Raw genomic sequence first — 21095 nt, forward strand, 5'->3', positions numbered from 1 at the left:
CGGCCAGTGTAGACAAGGCTGCTCTTAAACGAGAGCTGCTGGCATATGGTAACTACACAAAACTTCTATTCACCAAATAAAGAGGTCACACACTACTGTGAAAAACACAACCTCTTCTACTACATCATCAGGTCCATGATCGGAATCTGTGCCACTGGTCACTCAACAACCTGGAAAAGCAATATTAACTCTTTACAGTTGCTGTGCATATATCCAACCACAGCTGATGTATCCGAACATGGCTGATATATCTGACCATGGCTGTATTTTTAACCATTGCCAACCATGACTCGCAAACCTTCAGGAGGGTACAAGTTCATGTAGGAAAAGCTTGTGGGGCTTGAGTTTTTGACCTTGATGGAAAGAACTTCATGAGTTGAAAATATTCAACAAGTCATGGGAGATGTTGACCCTATCTTGATCACTGACAGAATGGGGAAATTCTAGGTATCGGAGTCTAGAGTGGGCGGAACAATTATCCAACCATGACTGATGTATCCAACCATGAGCGATATATTCAACCATGGCTGATAGATCTGACCATGGCTATATTATCCAACCATGACCATGAACCTTCAGGAGGGTACAAGCTCATGTTGAAGAGGCTCACAATGGCCCAGGTTCATGTAGGAATAGCTTGTGGGGCTCCGAGTTTGACCTCGATGAAAACTTAAAAATTTTCAACAAAAGTCATAGGAGATGTTCACTCTAGCTTAGTCACTGACAGAGTGAGGTGTTTTTCCGGTCTGGGAGTCTAGAGTAGGCAGAGCTGCCACATTTTTTCAACCAAAGCCGTTTATCCAACCATGGCTGATATATCCGACCAATGTTAAGTCAGTGGGGTAGTTAACAAATCTCCTCCTTGCTGGCTAGACAGAGGACAGCTGGTGGCTGGCTCCAAACTGGGTAAGTATTGCATTCCAGATAGTGTGGCAGGTGTGCGTTCCAAACAGATGATCCAAGGATTCCAGGTAAGGCAACTTACTGCAGTAGATGTGATTTGCAGAAACACAAGCAAACATGAGCCAATGCTAAACAGAGAGGACAGAATTACTAATAGCATGAGAACAGAAGGCACAGACTGAAAAGTACAAAGCACTAACTAGGGATGGAATACAACAGTCCAGCTCAGAACCATGGCTGGCATCTCATCTTATAGTGAGCCCAGAGTAGCTGATTGCATCGCTCACACGTGCACTTGATCTGCTGATTGCAAACTCGTCACACCTGCACTTGATCTGCTGATTGCAAACTCGTCACACCTGCCGCCACTCAGCTGCACCACAGGACACCTAGGAGAGGAGGAGAGAGAGACCAGGCCCAAGGGAGGGAGGAGCACTGCCACTAGTCACAGTCAGAGGCTGTGACTGTGACACTTTCGGCCACTTAGTTGACATTGTAGAGGGATTTGATGTTGCTGAGCTGTGTCTCACAAGTGGCACCACATTACTTTTTACAACTTCTCCAATGAGGTCATCGTCCGACCTCTCCTTTCTGATAGACCCTGAGCTGAGCAACGTTGTCCTTTTCTTTGGCCATCCATTCCATAGGATCATCAGAGTTTTAGGTACACTCCATCCCCTGGCAGAGGTCGAGTGCAGCAGGTTGATCTTGATATTCTGTTACTGTGCAATGCTTATCATCACCACCGACCCTTATGTGGCTAAACACAATGGCAAGGTTTTCCCTACACTGTAGCCATCCTTGATGATGTAGGCTGTCCCTTTTAACATACTGTTGATGTGAATGGTGCATGACTCTGTCATCTTTCTTGCAGTGAGATACTCAAAGCGAGGAGTTACCAGGAGTTTGTTATCTTTTATAATCTCTTACTCATCATTTTTAGGCAGGTTATGGCCTTATCGTGCAATCCCATGAATCCTGATTGTTTTTAGCAACAATTCTGTGTGGGATGTCACGTACCAGATCTCGTCATTTGTCTCTTCTGTTACAGTGATGAATCAGCCGTCTCCTAATGGAATTACTTCAGCATGGGCGTAATGAGAGCCCAGACCGCAGATGCGATGAATGTTATTCTGTTACGCTAGGCTTCAGCACAGTCAAACTTGTTTTTCTCTGTGGCAGCCATGGTTCACTCACAAATAGAGCTTAAACCTCATGCCTCTCTGTTAACGTATCAAAAGCCCTGTCCAGTGAGGGTTGGGTGACACTTTACCCTTGGTTATATGGAAACAATATGGCCTTTTCAGCCATGGTTGGATAACTTACCATGGTTGGATATGTCAGCCATGGTTGGATATTTCAACCTTGGGATGGGTAAACAGTTCACAATCAGATACACTTGGTTGATATTTATATTTGACTGTAGGAGCAAGAGAGAGCACTGGAAACTTAAAAGGCAGTTAAATCCTCAGTATCCTAAACCAGTACAGGCTGATGATACTCAGTCTGCGACAGTCATGAGTGACACTAAAGCAACTTGAGAATGTGAGCTTCCTTCGTGGCATGGTATAATACTGCCCCATCCTGGTCAACCTGCAGACGACATTTGGAGGCTGAATTATATCACCTGTTCTCCTGTGCTGCTCAGGAAGATTTTCAGAGGGGTGCCAGAGTTAAAAGTGCAGACTGAGTCTTAGTCTAATGTGGATATTATCTTTTTTCTATATTCAAACAGAAAAGCTGACAGGAGAGTGTGCTGTACTGACAAGAGACTGACATTTTGTGTACTATTTGGTAAAGATGCTATGTTTAATTAAAATTGTTTGACACCACAGATGTGCACCTCTAGTCAGACTTAGTCATTATTATTTGTGTAATTTCCTTTTTTTTTTTTTGTAGCTCGCAAAGAAAAGGCCAGCCTGAGACAGTATCTGGAGGACATTAAGTCACACTGTTTCAAGAATAGAATAACCAGAATATCAGTGCCTCAGTTTATATAATCTCCAGTCACTCTGAGATACTTTAACGAACGAGAAGTCAAAGGGGTGGCGCATTCACTCATCGTCAGCAATGGGGAACAGCAGACATTTTTCACAGTTCACAGTGTGGACTCATTGCATCGTGCTGCGGCTTACATCAGGGTAGCCACTGCATATTCTGTTTGAGATCCAAGCCCAAAATTTATTTATTTAATTCTATGAAACTGAGGGATTTTGGAGTGTTTGTCAGACAAAAAAGGCATTTAGTATTTGTCAGCTTGTGTTTTGCAAAACTGCAATGACCCAAATGATTAATCAAAAAATGAAAAAACAGTAAGCAATAATCAATGAAATGTTAGTGGAATTCTCATCACTTTGAATTTAAATCTAGACAACAAGGCATTGAATTTACAAAGTGAGATCTATTGACAACATTGTTTATACTTTCACAGTAATAAAAACACAATACATGTCCCATTATACAAAGCAATTTATGTAAAACATCTTTAGACATGTTAGTTGAAATAAATGCATGTATTGTCCGCGTGGGTGCAATAGACTGAGTGACTTCGTTGATTTACATCTCTGTGTTCACTGAATATCTTTGTTGTTTGCTTTCACAGCTACTGGAGGACCTCAGCCGGCGCATGCGCACACGCCTCCTGTTCGGATGACAACTGCACCAGGGAGATAACGGACAAACATTTAGCGAGAGTTCGCTAGCAGAGGGAAGTGATAACTGTTTGACTGAAAGCTTGTCTAATCGGACGAAAGTAATGAGGTAGATAGCCAAATAATTAACTAACCAAACCTTGCATGGAACAGTCCGGCGTCGCCACCGTGAAAATGGACCAGGAGTTTGAAGACATAGATTCAGAGGGCCGGTGGCAAAAACTGTACTCAGTAAGTCTGTTAGCATAGTTAGCATTGAGCTAACACGAAAAGTGTCAACTTAAAGCGCGCATTTAATTTAACAAGCTATCGTCTTTATTAGCGCACTGACTGTCTGTTATAACGTTAAACTGTTTATAATCGCAATTTTCCCTGTGTTTTATTTTGTTTTCTGTTTGTCAGACGACACTGCAACACGTTTTATATGACGTTAACGTTACGGGAAGATTAATCAGTGTGCATGTAATTGAGGCTATCTGTGACGTTATTTGGCGATTTAGTGGTTTTCACTGTTAAACTCCGCCAGATAAGCTTAATTTTTACAGTTAGTACACATTTAAAGCTATGTAAGAAAGTGTCTACGTTCGTTTACTGCGATAATTGAACCAAGTGGACCGTTTGTTTATTGCTTGTTCTCATTCATATAGTTATACCAAAAATGGCGTTGATAAACTAGCATCAGTTTGACAACAAAAAGTTCACATCATTGATTTGCATGTGGTGCTTACTTGTGCTCATTCTGCTGTCCAGGAAATCAGGTGTCAGTCCCACGAGTGCTCCTACAAAGTGGCAAAGTACCCAGAGAATCGCAACCGAAACAGATACAGAGATGTCAGTCCATGTAGGTAAACATTAGTACACAGTCTAAACTGTTAACTTTGCGGTGTTCCTCTAAGCCTCTAACCATGCCTGTCAATTTACAACCCATCCCCAAATAATTCTCTCTCTCATGCTGCTTGCAGTCGATCACAGCCGGGTGAAGCTTGAAAACACAGAAAATGACTACATCAATGCCAGTCTGGTAGTGATGGAGGAAGCCCAAAGAAGTTACATACTAACTCAGGCAAGTTCAGAGACTTCTGTTCTTCTGGTCATGCATGAAGTTCTGACATGTGGTGACAGAACTGTTCATGTGTGTAATTAATGCTTACATTCCATTATTTATTAAAAAAATAAAACTACTCCCGCCAGTTGGTAATAAAAAGACCCACATGTTTTGTATCTCTCAGTTGACCTATTATTTGGACTCTAAAATAGTTCAATGTAAAATGGACATGACTAGTGCACCACAAATGAGCTTCCCTGCCAGATGTCTGTAATTAATGTTATCAAAACACTGGTTGCTTTTCTCACATCATGTTTAATTGTGTGTGAATGTGTAGGTAATGGAGTGTGACTGATGGGGTGAGTGCTTCTTGGGTTAACCCAAGTTATTTAGTTAGGACTAAATCCACTGCACCACTGAAGGAATGTGAAGGGTTTTGATAGGAAATCTGCGTGTTTTTAGTCATGTATAGTGTTTCTGTCCTCTTTTTGATGCTATATCTCTGACATTAGAGATGGCCCGATACTGGCATAAAAATGGAATATTGGTCAGTATCGTTAACAGTTTTTTTTTTGCCTGTCACGAAAACCAATTGGTGCCTGTATTTTGCTGGCATTTACTCATAGATAGAGAAAGGGACAGTGTGGCCTGTTGTTGGAGACCATTTTTTAAAAAAGCCATTTTTTCCGTAACTTAAGTTGAAGTACTTTTCTTATTTTGCACAGTTTTTACATTTGGAAAGCCTTGTTGCATTTGAGAATGCATCCAGTGGGGCATCACAATAAAATTAGGCATGATGCATGATATGGAAATTCCACGACAGGAGATATGTGATGTTACCTAAAATGAGTTAAATATTCCACATATATCAGTATCGGTTTATATTGGATCTGGAAATTTAGAGTTGGATGATATCGGCATATCAGTTATTCCAAAAAAACTGTTATTGGACATCCCTATTTGACATTTTTATTAGTGAAGAGTAGCTAATTTAAAGGTTAAACCTAAACCTAATAATGTTCATTGAAGATTATTATTTAACTAGTTAATATAATAAGTCTTTTGAAATGTAATATAAGCAAAGCAAATATTAAATTGAATGTTATTTTCCCCCAGTTTATCAAAAAAATATAGACACCTAATTTTATAGTATTGTGTTAATAAGCTTTTCTACTCTTTATTACTTACTTTTACTAATCTACATAAAGATATCCCCTGCCGTATTATTAAACCTCAGGCTGTAGGCCTAGCACTATTTTATATCCTTAGCAATAGCAGTAAAACTGCCATTGTCAACACTGATCTGTGTCGTATGGTTTGCTTGCCCAACACACTCGCCTGCAGACGGTTTTGTTTGTGTATAGCAATATGCATATTATGACATTTCAATAGGGACAAAGTAATGAGCTTCAAGCTAGCAGAGAGAAAAACTTTACAAATGTCCCACAGGCCTTATTATACCTGTATGACCTGTAGTGAGATTGAAATTAACCTTTTAAATGTGACCGCACAGAAAAACAGCAGATGTTGTCAACAGAGAATGATTGTTTAAATGTCATGCTAGAAGTAGGGAAACTCTGACAGTGGCTAACTTATCTAAGGTCACACCTTTTTAGATGTTTAAAAAAGCATACATAGTTTATTTATAGAATTACTTTGTCACATACAATTTGCATCAGACTTCTGTCAGTCGTCTGGATAGGAACAGACCACAATTAGTGTATTGTATATATCTTAACTCTCTCACATATAACTTCTTCTAATGATATTTTAGGGGAATCAAATTAAAATACTGTTGTTAAGAATTAGGAGTCAAGGTTACAAATGTTAGGATGACAGGATGTGAGTGTTTTGTTGCGTCGGGTCGAAATAATTTATAAAATCAAAGTCATTGCTTTGGTTCTAAACAGAAACTCTTCAGAGAAGTGTCTTTGCTTCACAATTTTGAATATTGTTATGTTGCAGAATATGAAAGGACAAATAACTGCTTAACTCTTAAACTTGCATGACCACAGGAATCTGATTTGGCTGCTAAAACTTTCCCCTTTTTTGGAACCAAAAGCCGTTGCTCAATGCACATTATTATCTCAGCAATTTAAAGCCACAGAAAGGTTTTGTAGTTCAGCGTGACAAGAGAATGATATTAAATTTCTCACAGTAATTGTGGATTGTGCAATTGGACAGCAAGCATATATTTTTGGCATATTCTGTAGCAACAAATCTCTACCTTTGTGAAGCATTTTGGTGTCAGTATGTTGAAGTGTTTTTTGTTTCTTTTTAAGTCCGTGTGACTTAGTTTTGTTGGGTCAATAATTAATTCATGTACTGATTGTCAAGGCTTTATAAGGTCTGAAAACACAGATTAAAGACATTGTGAAATTAAATCCCAAATGAATAAAAGTGAGATAGGACCAGTAGGTTTTTGCTCTTCTTGAAAATTTGAATCATAAACAAAATTGCAGTAGTTTTTTCACAACCGTCTCTCATTTATTTGCATCCTAATCTGTGTTGATGCACAAGAGGGTATTTGTTTTATTCCTTTTACTCCTACATTTCATTGTGTTTACACATGGCTGAAAATACAAAGAGTGACTTATCAACATTATCTAAAGACTGTCCACGCGTTTGTCTATTTGTGGTCTCTTCTGTATTTGAGAAAGATTTGACCTTTGATAATATTTGTCTTTCAGCATGCAATATTCTCAGCTCAACCACATAATAACCTTTAACAGTACTGACCTTTACATTAACTCTTGTTATCTTTCTGCAAATCTCAGTTGCGTGGTTATTACAATAGTACGCGTTGGTCTCGGCCTGTTGCTCAGCTAATTTATTCGGTGGATCTAATGTTACTGCACATAGCTGGAAGGTTACACACATTTGCACGGTGAACGACTTCCCACTGGGCTCCTCCTCCTCCTTCTGCCGTGTAACTGAGCAAAGTGTTTGTGTGTTTTTGTCCACAGGGCCCCCTCAGAAACACTTGTGGCCACTTTTGGCTCATGATTTGGGAGCAGCGGACCAAGGCGGTCATAATGCTCAACAGAGTCATAGAGAAAGGCTCGGTGAGTACACATTAAAAGCCTGGTTTGATATTTTGTCTGGTGTGTACAAACCCACACAAATAGACCACAGAAGACTAGTCATGCACTGACATTTTTATCCACAACTACTCGCCCACTTTGTTGAAACTAGCAGTCTGCTGACAGCGTGAAATAATTTATGTAACTTGTGAATTCAGACTGATCTTATTTAGAAGGTCCAGTGTCAAGCTTTATACTACAATTACATTAAGCTGTTTTGTAGAAAGCTCTGCCCACAGTAAAATGCCTTAACAACATGAAAATGGCACAGATGGTCACCTCCAATCAGCATCCTTCTGCTCTCTGTGATCGTCTAATATGTGTTAATGTAGCTATGTCCTTATGCACATCATTTTTGCCAACTACCAGTTTGAAGCTGATGAACTGTGGTGATAAACCTGTATTTTCATGACCACAACATGATCCGGCAAAACTGCTATAAATTTGGCCGCATTCACATTTAAAATGAAAGATCACAGTGGAGTTAGAGGCAACTGAAGGGTGTTCTTGTTTTTTTAACCCTTTGATGCATAACACGAGGAAAAATACCCATATTCCATTAAATTCCATTGAATATGAGTATCTTTTGCCCCATGTTGTGCATCAAAGGGTTAAATTTTGCTGGCACACAGCCTCCAATCTCTACCGGGCTAGCTTAGGTTGTCTTTTTGGACTCTGCACACTCTGAAACACAATGCTGACATTCTCAGATTTACACACTCTGAAGGCTTCTTTTTGGAAAAGCTTTATTTTGATTCGAGAGAAACGCTCTAAGAGTCTGAACCATCGACTTAAACAGGAAAAAGATGCGTTCATCAATTTGACAAGCTTAAGATGGATATACTCTCACTCCTCTGTCAGCAGAATAACTGGAATTCAGTGTTTTGACAACGTGTTCGCAGATGTATGAGAGATTCTGGGATGCAGCCCAACCTCTCAACCTTTTTAACTCCGGTGATCCTGTAATGTGCAGATTAAACACACACACTAAAACGCTCTAAGGCTGAGCAGCTGTGACCTCTCTCTTTCTCAGTAAAGCAGCTGGAGTGCTTCTTGCTGGGTCATGAGATTCACTTACTGACTGTTTTCTTGGAAATAGAAGATAAAGAGCAGCTAGTCAACAGATATTAACTACACAAGGATCTTTTATTTAGGGCAGCTCTGCAGCGCTGATATGATAAAATTACCCTCTGCAGTTCATGTCATTGTTTACTAAGGAAACACCATGAACAGATGCTTCTTGTTGACTTAGCTTGTGTATTTGACACAATTTTTAACCGAAGCTCTTCTGTCAAAACACACAAAAAATTAAATTAACTACTCAATCAGCAATTGTTTTAGAACTAAACAAGACTTCTCATATTAACAAATACTAATACCAGCAAATGTAGTAGTGATAATGTTTAAACAGATGTGTCTAAAGAGGATGAAGTGAACAAATAGTTTGCATATTTTCACGATGCATTTATTTTTGTGGTTCAAGTAAACTGCAAGGTGGTGTAAAACTGTACAAGTGAATATGCAGAATAAATTGTGAACACAAATTATGCCGAGAAAATAGAATTGTGACTAATATAAAAAATGCAAAAAAGTACATTAAACAAAACAAGGCTGTGATATAATATACTTGGTATTGTACAACATACAGTGGTGGAAAAAAGTTTTCAGACACCCTTCAAATTTTACACAATCTCAAATATTATGAAATATTTGTGGAAAAATATTCTTTGTGTTTTAAAAGGTGTGGCTGCATTAGACAGACACAAACAAATAGAAATGATATTTTTTTTGTTTATTGCTCACAAGAAAAACTAACAAAAATGAGTTATCCCAAAATGACCCAATACTTAGAAATTCTTGTTTTTATGGAACCTGTCAATTTTCAGTTTTTAACGGCTTTTTGAGGATTTGTTTAGTGTCATAGCTGTGATTGTACAAAAATAAATTCCATTTGAAGACTGCACTAAGAGTGATTTGTAATGCACTGTACATGCAAATGGATGGGATGTCTGAAAACTTTTTTCCACCGCTGTAGTTTGGATTTCATATAGTTGTTTATGCTAGTGAAAAACAACATATTGAGTTTACATGCCCTGACAGAATTTAGAAGATGTGTGCTGTGCATATTTATTTTTAATAGGATTCAAATTAAAACACTGCTATTCATTGTCTTGTTTTGGGTTTCCAGAGATTTTCTGTTGATCACCAACGTTTCATTTTCCCACTCAGTTAAAACGTTTGCAGTCTGGAGGTGGGGAGAAAGTATTGAAGAGCTACAGATAATGCAGCAGGATTTATTTAAAATGAACAATATATACTCAAACTACAATGTTTCCACACTATAATGCACTTTTTGTTTGATTTTCCTTTTGTACATTTCCATAATCCAGTATTCACTTATTTTTTAAATATTCAGAATAAGAACAAATTAAATTATCATAAAAAATGAACTACAAAGATAATCACAAAAGACAAACATGAAAATATAGGTTAACACATGCCTTTATTTGTTTGTTTTTGTCTCATTTTTCAGAAGCTGGTTTACTGAACGCATAGAAATTGAAGCTGTTTGCTCAGTTCCGTTGTTAAACACTCCTAAAAGAAGCACCAGTAGTCTCTGTCAGTAAAAATAAAATAAGCAATAAGGAAAAAACTGAGATGGTCCCTATTGAAAAGCTTTATTTCTTAATACTTTGTTCTGCCTTCTTTAGCGGCATTGATGGCTTACAGTCTAATGTGATAGTTGTAGATTTTGTCAGGTGTTAAAGCTGCCCCTTCTTCTTGACAAAAAGCCTCCAGGTTCCCTAAATTCCATCATGAACAGAATTTTTGAAATCTTCCCTATGATGGCTACTTCACTTTTTTCAGCTGTGGTCACAGTCGCGTAGGATTGTCTTTGTGTTTTCAAATGATTGTCATGTCGGAAAGTCCAAGTTCACCCCATGTGTAGCTTTCAGGCTGATGAATGCAAATTGCGCTCCAGTGTTCACCTTGTCATCAGTTTTCACTAAATTCCCTTTGCTTCGTCTGCGCTTCACAATAGCAGCGGTGTGCCTTTCATCCTTGCTGACTCCTCTCCAAACTCTGTGTTTATGGCTATGACTGTAAAGTTCAACTTCACTCCAAATGACTTAGTCTCGAGGTTTGTCTCGATTATGTTCGGCATTTTGTAAGCAGGCTGTTTTTTGGAATTGTTTTGTTTTCTTCTGGCAGCTCAACCATGTAGTTAATTCTTGTTTGAAAGCATGCTTATCGTACATCTTAAAACAAGCCACACCAGACAGACGAGAAAAGCCTGTATTTTGGCTAAATCTGCTTGTGGGTTTTTCTCGGAAACCCGACGGGTTTTCTTGGCAGTTGCCGCAGAAATCTTTGTTGATCTGACTGACCTTAACTTGATATTTAGACAACCACTAATTTTCTCCTTTTTTTCCCTCCTCATTTTTATCAAATGTGAACACAGCTAATAGGATATCTGGATATCTTTTTATATAATTTTCCCGATTTTACAGTTGAACTTCCTTTGCTCACAGGTCCTTTGATGGTTATGTTGCTTTCCCCGGGGCTCAAATTAAATGGCTGCCTGGATGAAATGTGCAGGCGTCTCTCAAGACCTAAGAAACTGATTGACCGTTTGTAGGCAAACAAGTCACAAGCGTGGAATCATATCCGAAATGGCCTTTTAAGCTGTATCAACAGACCAAACATTTAGAAGTATGGAAACTCTTGATCAGGGGCATTTAGGTGACTACTGATATAATGAAGATTTGAAACGGGCATGCACAAATATGTCACGATAAATATCTTTCTGACCACTGTCCTTGAATTGCAGTTACATTTTCTGCATGATCAGTCATATTCTTTAACCCTCGTGTAGTCCTGCGGATCAAACTGACCCGTTTTAAAGTTTGAAAATGTGGAGAAAAATATATTTTCACAGTGAAACTTCTAATGTCCACATTTTCAACATTTTTGGGAAATTTCTGAACATTTTTTGGTGGTAAAAAAGAAATATTAAAAATGTTTCTTAAGAACATTGAGGGGAAAAAAACCAACCAAAATCCAGCGAATATCGCTGGATTTTGGTTGGTTTTTTTCCCCTCAATGTTCCTAAGAAAATATTTGAAGTTTTACTGATATATATGTAAACACTTTAGATATTTTTACTTATTTTTGGGAAGATTTTTTCCTCATTTTTTAAAATATTTACAAGAATTTTCTTGCCAAATTTAGGAGACTTTTTTAAAACAAAAAATTTAAGGGAGACTTAAGAAATTATTGGAATTTTCTTTCTGAAGGTTTTGCAAATTTTCAGAAATTTGGGGATTTTTTTGCTGATTTTTTGGATTTTTTTCAGACAAGGAAACAACATTTTTTGGTGCCCGTAAACGAGGACAACAGGAGGGTTAGAAATGGTCAGTGCTTCGCAAATTCTGGATATTTAAACTGTAAGCAGAACTGTATGTGTTCGACATGAGTGTATAATATAAGTGTGCCATGTCGTTTATGTGACGCACGTCCTGGCATGTGTGGACGCAGACAAGAACCAGACAGGAAAAAGTTAAGAGGATGTTTGTCCACGGCACAACACGGCTTCCCTCTCAGTGCCAAGGATCAAACCGTCCTCCTGTTAGTCGTCAGCTCGCGTCTGCTTTTCATCAGGCGCCTTTCCTTGTCAGATGTTTAATTTCTTTGACTAATTTTTCCATGTTTTCGTCTCCTTTTTGCTCCCGTGACAGGAAAAGTGTGCGCAGTACTGGCCCACGGCTGAGGAGAGGGAGATGGCTCTAAGGGACACACGCTTCTTGGTCACACTGTTGTCAGAAGATACCAAGTCTTACTACACCACCAGAGTGCTGGAGCTGCAGAATATTAATGTAGGTCACAGTATTAGTTAGTAAATGGGGAATTCCCAGTAAAAGGTAGCAGAAGAGAACTGAGATGATTCACTGGCTTCACACCAAGACACATAAAGCTCGTTAGAACTAAAGACACCTGCGCTCGGTAATACGGCACGTTGTTTCGTGTTTGCATGGATTTATTTTTTGATCAAATGTGCAGTTTATCTTCACATCCACCGTTAATCCGATGTTATAGTGGAGAGAAAATGCAAATGAGCTGCAGGTGATGCACCAGATGGATTTAATTTCTTAAAATATGAAAACATATGCTCAAACTGCACTGTTTGCACTCCAAGTTAAACATTTAATCTTTTATACTGTGAATTTATATAATCCAATATAAAAATACAAAATATTTGCAACAATTTACTACAGAGATATTCTCAAAAAACAAGCCTGTAAAACAAGTTCAGACATGCCTTCATTTGCCTCCTTGTTTTTCAAAGAATGCTTTGTTGAATGAATAGAAACTGAAACTGTTGCTGCTTAAATGTTTGCTGAGTTCAGTTGTCAAACAGCTCCACTAACCCCCGTCTGCTGCCAAAATCAATGTCAGTGCAAACAAATACAAGTTTCCTAGTTTTGAAGCTTCTAAATATGCCTTGTTTGTCTGCTTTCACAGACAGGGGAGAAGAGGGAGATCTACCACTTTCATTACACCACATGGCCAGACTTTGGTGTCCCCGAGTCCCCGGCGTCTTTCCTAAACTTCCTCTTCAAGGTGCGGGAGTCGGGATCATTAGGGGTCGATCACGGACCAGCTGTAGTGCACTGCAGTGCTGGAATTGGACGCTCAGGGACGTTTTCATTAGTCGACACATGTCTGGTCCTGGTAAGTCCCGCCTGTTTGTGCTGTAGGAACTCTGGTTTTCGTGCATTTTTGCATGCAAAGGAACACATTTGGCATACATCCACAATAAAACAATACCGAGGACTAAAAACATTTCAGATAAGACGACAAATAAACCGTTTTTTTATCCCCCGCCACCACGAAGTGGAAAGGGGGATATAGGTTTGGCCTCCGTCCGTCCGTCCGACATGAAGGGGACAGCTTTTCTTGGAAACTATTACAGCTAGGATTACGAAATTTAGTGTGTAGCTTCACACCATGGACACCTTGATCAAGTTCGAAAATGAGACCTGTGTGACAATATTTAACAAAGTTATGGCCCTTGATCACTATCTTGGATATAGACTCATAGACATCACATGTGGCGGGGGTTATTGATGACCATGTCGTCTTGTTAAAATTTGGTTTGCACAATAGATAAAACCATTTTAAAAAGTACTGTACCTGTACTTTCATGTGGTTTTGTACCTTCCACAGCTGACATGCAACTTGTTTCTCGTGCCTTCCTTTATCCATTCTGAGAAAGACTGGAAAAATGCTTACTTTTATAGCCCCAGAGTTAGCTTAAAACTACTTTCCATATGTACTCCCTGTGCAAAGGCCACCACTGACATGCAAGTGGTCTGTGGTCAGAAATCAGGAATAACCTCATTGTAGTTGCTATGTGCTTTTTAAAAGGAGACAAAAATAGGTGCTTTTGGGGAAATGTTATAAGATCTTTTTCCTCTTGGCTGGCTGGAGGGCAATATCCAGTGTTGTGCAAGTTCACATTTAAGAAGAGGTAGTTCAGCATTCAATTCACACAGATTACAACGAAGAAGTTCATGCTTCAGACTTTAGAATTTTGAGGTCAAAAGTTTACAGTCCCAAAAAGACAAACTAATTCATGTTCATTCTTTTTTATGAGCTGCTCTGAGGTATTCTGTTTAAGAATAACCTCCTCCTTCTCATCCACCCCTAGTTATTGCCACATCCCAGCATTTTTTAAAAGTATGTTGGTTTTATGTGCAAACTAAGTCACTTTGAAGTTTAATGGGGATTCTTTGAGGTTTTGACACATTTTTTTCCATTATTTTTAAACCAAGCAGTTTAATTTCAGCGGGGCTTTAAATCGTTGTGCTTTGGAAACATAAGCAGAAATGAAGAGATAAGGGAGTTCCTCCTCGTCAGCTGAGCAAAGTTGTGTTACCGTCTGTTCTAGATGGACAAGAGGAAGGACCCCTCATCAGTGGACATAAAAAGCATCCTGTTGAACATGAGGAAGTACCGCATGGGTCTGATCCAGACCCCGGACCAGCTTCGCTTCTCCTACATGGCGGTGCTTGAAGGAGCCAAGTTCATCATGGGAGACTCCTCTGTACAGGTACCAGCAGTCATCACTCATTCTGACACCTTCTCTGTCTCTTTCTCGATGATACACAAGCACTTTTTTCTTTTTTTTTGGTCTGTCTCTTATTCACAGAGACTCCATTTAGTCTTTCTATCTTTCTTTGATCAGATGTACTCCTTCAAAAACATGTTCACCTTCATCTGAGGCCCACGGTTCTTGTTTTTCAGATGAAGACGGGGAGAAAGACAAGGAAATTACAATAGAAAAGGACCAATTGACAAATTCTCATGGTTAAAAAACTAATGTCAAAATATGTTTTCTTCACATGCAGTACCAAGGTTTTACACTGTAGTCAGTCAAGCCAGTGTTTTAACTCTATTTATCAAGAAATGTGATTATTTTGATGCTACATTAATTTAAAGAATACCTCTGCTTTATTCCAGGGGTGTCAGACTCATCTTAGTTCAGGGGCCACATTCAGCCCAGTTTGATCTCAAGTGACCAGTAAAATCACAGCATAATAACCTATAAATAACCACAACTCCAAATTTTTTATTTGTTTTAGTGCAAAAAAGTAAAGTCTGGAAAAAGTTCACATTTAAGGAATTATCTTTTTACAAAACATGAAAAACCTGAAATTTTTAAAGAAAAAAATCAATTTTAACATTTTTATGCCTCAGTTTATCATTTACACATTACATTTCACAGAGCAGTGTTTCTACAAATACACCAAACATTTAGTCATAGGTATCTGGAACTGCACGATATAGTATTTTACTTTATGATCAAAACGACAAAAATGTGACAAAAAAGACAGACAGACAGACAGGACAAAGTATTACAAAAGCAAGACACAAAGTGATTAAAAACATGGATAAACGACAAAAAAGAGACAAAAAGCACACACAATTACCAAAACAAAAAAAAAAAGCAAATAAAGCGAAAGACAAAATGACAAAAATAAGCCAAAAAACACAAGTGAGACTAAAAGGAAACACAAAACATTAAACAAACATCAAAAGTCAGACAAAAAAACAAAACAAACTTGACAAAAAATTAGACACAAAACAACAATGAACAATCTACTATTTTACTTTATGATTAAAACAACTTGTCAGAGTCTAGACGTCATTTTAAATTTACAGATTTGCAAATTTACAAATCGCAGTTAATGTCTTCTCTGTAATTTCTACACTTCATAAAGTCGTTTGCATGTTTGACACACTGCTTTATTCTGTTTCACCCACTTTTATGTCAGAGGTCCGACAGTTAGACTGAAACTTTGAAACTGAAACTGTGATTCTTTCATATTCAGTTTCTCCGTCTTTCTGTGGGACTTTGTCATAGCAGAGTGTAATCACTGTAATATCATTTCACAAAGTAGACCGTTTATAGCCATGGTTTTAGAGTGGCCTGCTTTGCTACTAAATGTTAAGCTGTAATGCATCCCTCTTAGATCATCTTATATTTACTTATTGCATAAAAACAACTACTGCTCTCTTTCTGTTTACTGTTTGTCTCTCTGTGTGTAGAACCGATGGCGAGAATTATCCAAAGAAGATCAGGAGCCGTCGTCGGAGTCTCCCCCCTCCGCTCAGCCTCAGGCCAGGTGTCCGACGGAACGATACAACGGCAGCCAGCGAGCCAGGCAGCTGGAGGAGGGAGGTGACTACAGACAGGACGCCAAAGTACCTGCACAGTCTCCCTGCAAGGAACCGGAGCTGGACGGCAGCACAACAAAGTCAGTACAGTGAGTCTTTCTAGCCTCTGATCATAATTAACTGATAAATCAAGTGAGTGGCTCATTGGTGATTGAGTAATTACTGTATGAGACAACTTGAAATTAAAGGTATACATTTTAGAATGAGAAAGAAACTATAAAACGGTGGCAATGAAAAGCCAAATGTGGAACAAAACTTTGTGAATAACTAATCAAAAATGTCTTTGGTGGTGGTTCTGTGGGGGTTTTGGACTCTAATCCTGGCCATCTGATGATTTTATCGCTTAAATAACTACTCCTCTTACTACAAACTCAACTGTTGACCCTTTCTGTGCAGCAAAAGACCCAGAGAAGACAGTATCTCCAAATCGGGAACAGCCAAGACACCCCAAAGCAAGTCCAGGACGAATGACTCAGAGAAGAAGCGAAAAAGGTGATTGTATCATTTGGTTAAAACTATTTCCTATTTTACATCCTCAAACCATCAGGTCACTGCTGTCTGTGATGATTTTTGACGTGCTATCACATCATGACTTGCTTTATACACTGTAGACATCAGTCAACACAGAATGTAAGAACCAGATCTGATCCATCTGTTAAGAGGATTTATAAATGATGCGTGAAATCCGCAGTACAGGAAAACAGGATTTTTACTCCACAACTCTTCTGATACAAAAGAAGAATAGGTATGAGTCAGGCTTTAGTTACATTTCTTTGAAACAGTCTCACTGAAGGAATCCAGACAGGCTTTCCCAGTGTATGACTCAGCCTTCTAAGAGCAGAAGTTAGACTGAGTCTCTGCTGAGCCTTCAATTTCTTCTTGTTTCTAATTTTCTCATTCTCTCTGTCATCATTCTCCGGCATTTAGTGTGAACCACAAGCCTTAGCTAACTGTCACGTATCTCACTTTCTCATTAAAGCAGACATTTTAGCCCTGATGAAGCACTTATTTCCCATGACAGCATACCTACAAAGAGAGTCATTTCTGAGAAGCCTTTCCTTCTGTTGTGTGACTTGTCAGTGCTGTTCCAGTAATTTGGCCAAAACTTCACCATTTCTGACGAGGTCTTCCTCTGCTGTTGTGGTTCTTCCGGACAGTTTGGGCTGCATTTGCTGCACATGACAAGCGCTGGCCTGTCTGGTGGGGGGCAGTGTATCTCTACCCCCCTCTGAGACAGCGACAACTACAAAGAAGAGCACATTTAGAGGAGGAAGTTTATTCACGGCTTTTTAAAAGAGCGGCCTCTCTTGTACCTAGAGGTGTGTGTGTGCGGGTGTCTGTGTGTTTGTTCTTCGCATCTGCTGTGTTCTTTTCTTTTCCTCTTCTTTTCTTGATTTGCTTGGGCCCCTGTGGTTTGGAGTTGTGTTCGTTTTGGCTGCACACTAGCATGGTGTGGTGTGTAAACTTGTGGTTGATGGTTTTTGAAACTCTGAAATGTCAGGTTGATTTTTGGAACAATGCAAGTTGCAAATTCACACCGTGATGCATTTATTCAAATTTGGTGGCATCCTTTTATCTCTCTGTTCAGTCTGGTGAACAAACAAAGTTCGTACACAACAACCTTCTGCTTTGGAAATGAAAGTTGTGCTATTTTGTAAGGCCGGTCATGAGGCGAGGACAGAATGTAGAATCATTGATCGTCTCTTGGCGGTTTTATAGAGAAAAGTTCTACAGTGAAAAGTAAATTCTTGTCCTGGTTGGTTGGGGCTGTCGGTATATCACACAAAATGAGCTTCATTAAGGTTTGTTGCATGTGTACGTTCTCGCTGGTGCTCCTAACTTTCAGAATTGTGTCTTGAGGATCTTAAGTGTCAACAGAAACTTAGCATGGCAGTGTTCCTTACTTGGTGTGTATTGTGTTGTGAAGATTTATGTTTAGGTATTAGAGGACTTGAGTTGATTGAATGGGCTGAAAGACCTTTTGAACAAAACAAAGCTTTTTTTTTTTTGCTGTTTTTCATTTTGCTTTATTATACGGCATATTGTAGCCTGCAACTAACAGTTCTTTTCATTTTATTTATTTATTTGTTAGCGTCTAGAAATGGTGAAAGCGGCTGTTTTTATAAAGCCAAAAGTCACGTCTTCTGATGTCTTGTTTTGGCCAAGCAGCAGTCCACCACAGTCATTCATTTACTACCAAAGAGAAGCAAGGGACTGTTGATCATTTTTTATTAAAAATATATTCTGAACAGGTCCTTGCATATATAATCATATCAATCTTTGGCCTTTTTTTCTTGTTAACTGACTTAAATGGGTAATGTTGTGTTGAAGTTGTAACAGTCTACATCCGGGGTGTCAAACTCATCTTAGTTCATTTCCACATTCAGCCCAGTTTGATCTCAAGTGGACCGCACCAGTAAAATCACAGATGGGAACCTATAAATCACCACTACTCCCAATTTTTTCTTTCTTTTAGTGTTCAGAACAAAAAGAAGTATTTTCTGAAAAAAGTTCACATTTTAGGAATTATCTTTTTACAAAACATGGAAAACCTGAAATTTCTTAAGAAAAATCGATTAAATTTTAACAACTTTGTGCCTCAGTTTATCATTTACACATTCCACTTTACAGAGCACAGTGTGTCTACAAATACACAAAACATTTAGTCACTGGGATCTGGAACTGAATGATCTAGCATTTTATTTCATGATCAAAACGACAAAAGTCAGACAAACAACAGACAAGACAAAATTTTACAAAAGGAAGACACAAAGCGACAAAAACATGGACAAACAACTAAAAAAAGAGAGGAAAAAAAGACACAAAATGACCAAAACAAGACAATAAACAACAAATAAAGTGAAGCACAGAATGACAAAAATAAGACAAAAACACAAGTGAGACAAAAAGGAAACACAAAACGACAACAAGCGGGAAACAAAACAACAAAAACATTAAACAAACATCAACAGTCGGACAAGAACATGACAAAAATGACACAAAACAAAAGAACAATGAGCAATCTAATATTTTACTTTATGATCAAAACAACTTGTCATGGTCTAGAAATTATTTTAAACTTACAGTTTTACAAAGTTAACAGTTTGCAGTTGATCCCTTCTCTCTAATTTTCACAAAGTCGTCCTGTGGACCAGATTGGACCCTCTGGAGGCCGCTTCTGGCCCACAGGCCGCATGTTTGACACCCCTGGTCTACATCATCCAGGGACAAGCCTCACTGTATCGTACAATCAAGTCTATTGATGTGTTTTGTGTTAATTATTCCATTTCCAGTGAAGTGTTCTTTTCAAACTTGTGCTGCTTTTGCTGCATTTAATCTAATCTGGATAAGATCAAAGTGATTCAACGTGCCTCGGCTTCAGCAAACCCCGTTCAGATTTCTGCTCTCTGTGGTAAAATTTTAACTTCAAAACTGGAGAAAGTTCAAGAAACTAATAACTAGATTTTTGTGGCATGAATTTCTTTGATCACTCTTGAGCTTCACTGACAGTCCCAGAAAGTATTTTTTTTAAAGTTCCGCCTCTTTAACTGTTTTGTGTTTTGTGACAGGGCGAAAACCAGCGACTGCTAACCGCCTCCACCTGCTGCGACACGACTACAGCTCTGGCAGCAAAACCAACATCGGCAGGGAACTCCAGCTCTCTCCTAAACTCTGTCCTTCTTCCTCAACACCAAACCACTCTTCCTCACCCTCACCTCGACAGCTAGCTCTCCTCTCGTCATCGTTTTTTGTCCTTTTTTCTTTTGTTTTTGTCTCAGCCAAGTAGCATTATTCAACCACGGCTCACCTCCTCCTCACAGCTTTACAGTTTCTCCTCCTCTTCTCTAAACTGTTTACAGTGAACACTGTGACATTCTTTGAAGACAAACACACCAGCGCCCCCCCCCAGGCCGCACCTCTACCGCTGACAGCGCTGCTTCCGGAGTCGGATTTCGATTAATTTTTATTTTATTTTTTTGTTTTCGTTAGTACCATTATTCACAGCTTTCTCATTCTTCCACGCTTCTTTGCATTTATACATTTAGGACTGAAAATAGGGGCTATGCATTGCCAATTTGTAATGCTGTTCATATGTGTATTTTTGGAAGACATTTTTTTCAGAGGCAAAAATGAAAATGTTCTATTTTTTATAAGAAATTACTTGAAGTTTTTCAGGTGATGTGGGGTTGGTTGAATGAAAAGCACTGCCTTCCCCCTCCTAAGAAATTCAGTGGCATGTAATGTTTCCATGATGTACATAGTGTTCTTTTTAAAAATAAGATGTGTATAAAAAGACATATTTTTGCTTGTAAAAAAAACTACCAAAAAATCTAAAAGACAAAAGCTGATGTTACAGATCTGAATACAGTGGAAGCTGATTTGATGACTTGTTCTTCTTTTGAACTGAATTTGTCTTAAGTTTCTTTCTTTACAGTGTAATCTACAAATAAAACTGGTATTATCTAGTTTCCATACAAATCTGTCTTTGCTCTTCTCTGGTTACTTTGCCACAGATGTATTGACGGATCATTAGCAGAAACGTCATTTCATACAAACCATACAGATTAAAGCAATTTTTTGAGCTTTTGAGAAAGTTGGACAAGAAGGTTGGTACCGCTTTAGTAACTATCAGCTAAAAGACACTAAAGTTGAACAGGAGAATACATCTGA

At 38.6% G+C, this 21095-nt stretch overlaps 1 protein-coding gene across 2 annotated transcripts; it reads left to right on the forward strand.

Annotated features, from left to right (window-relative positions):
• Positions 1-3527: 3527 nt before the first annotated feature.
• On the forward strand, positions 3528-20903 carry ptpn2b (protein tyrosine phosphatase non-receptor type 2b). Of its 2 annotated transcripts, none has more exons than XM_022211872.2 (10): positions 3528-3785; positions 4305-4395; positions 4517-4617; positions 7566-7664; positions 12422-12559; positions 13206-13415; positions 14635-14796; positions 16296-16513; positions 16821-16916; positions 19994-20903. In XM_022211872.2, exons 1-10 carry the CDS (start codon positions 3699-3701, stop codon positions 20013-20015), a joined length of 1224 nt encoding a protein of 407 aa, XP_022067564.1. In that variant the 5' UTR covers positions 3528-3698; the 3' UTR covers positions 20016-20903. The 2 variants fall into 2 exon arrangements, with proteins under 2 accessions (XP_022067564.1, XP_022067643.1); XM_022211951.2 differs by having other exon boundaries at positions 3529-3785; positions 16296-16504.
• The last annotated feature ends 192 nt before the right edge of the window (positions 20904-21095 follow it).

Source organism: Acanthochromis polyacanthus, chromosome 11, assembly GCF_021347895.1.
Source record: "Acanthochromis polyacanthus isolate Apoly-LR-REF ecotype Palm Island chromosome 11, KAUST_Apoly_ChrSc, whole genome shotgun sequence".
NCBI classification, from domain to species: domain Eukaryota; kingdom Metazoa; phylum Chordata; class Actinopteri; family Pomacentridae; genus Acanthochromis; species Acanthochromis polyacanthus.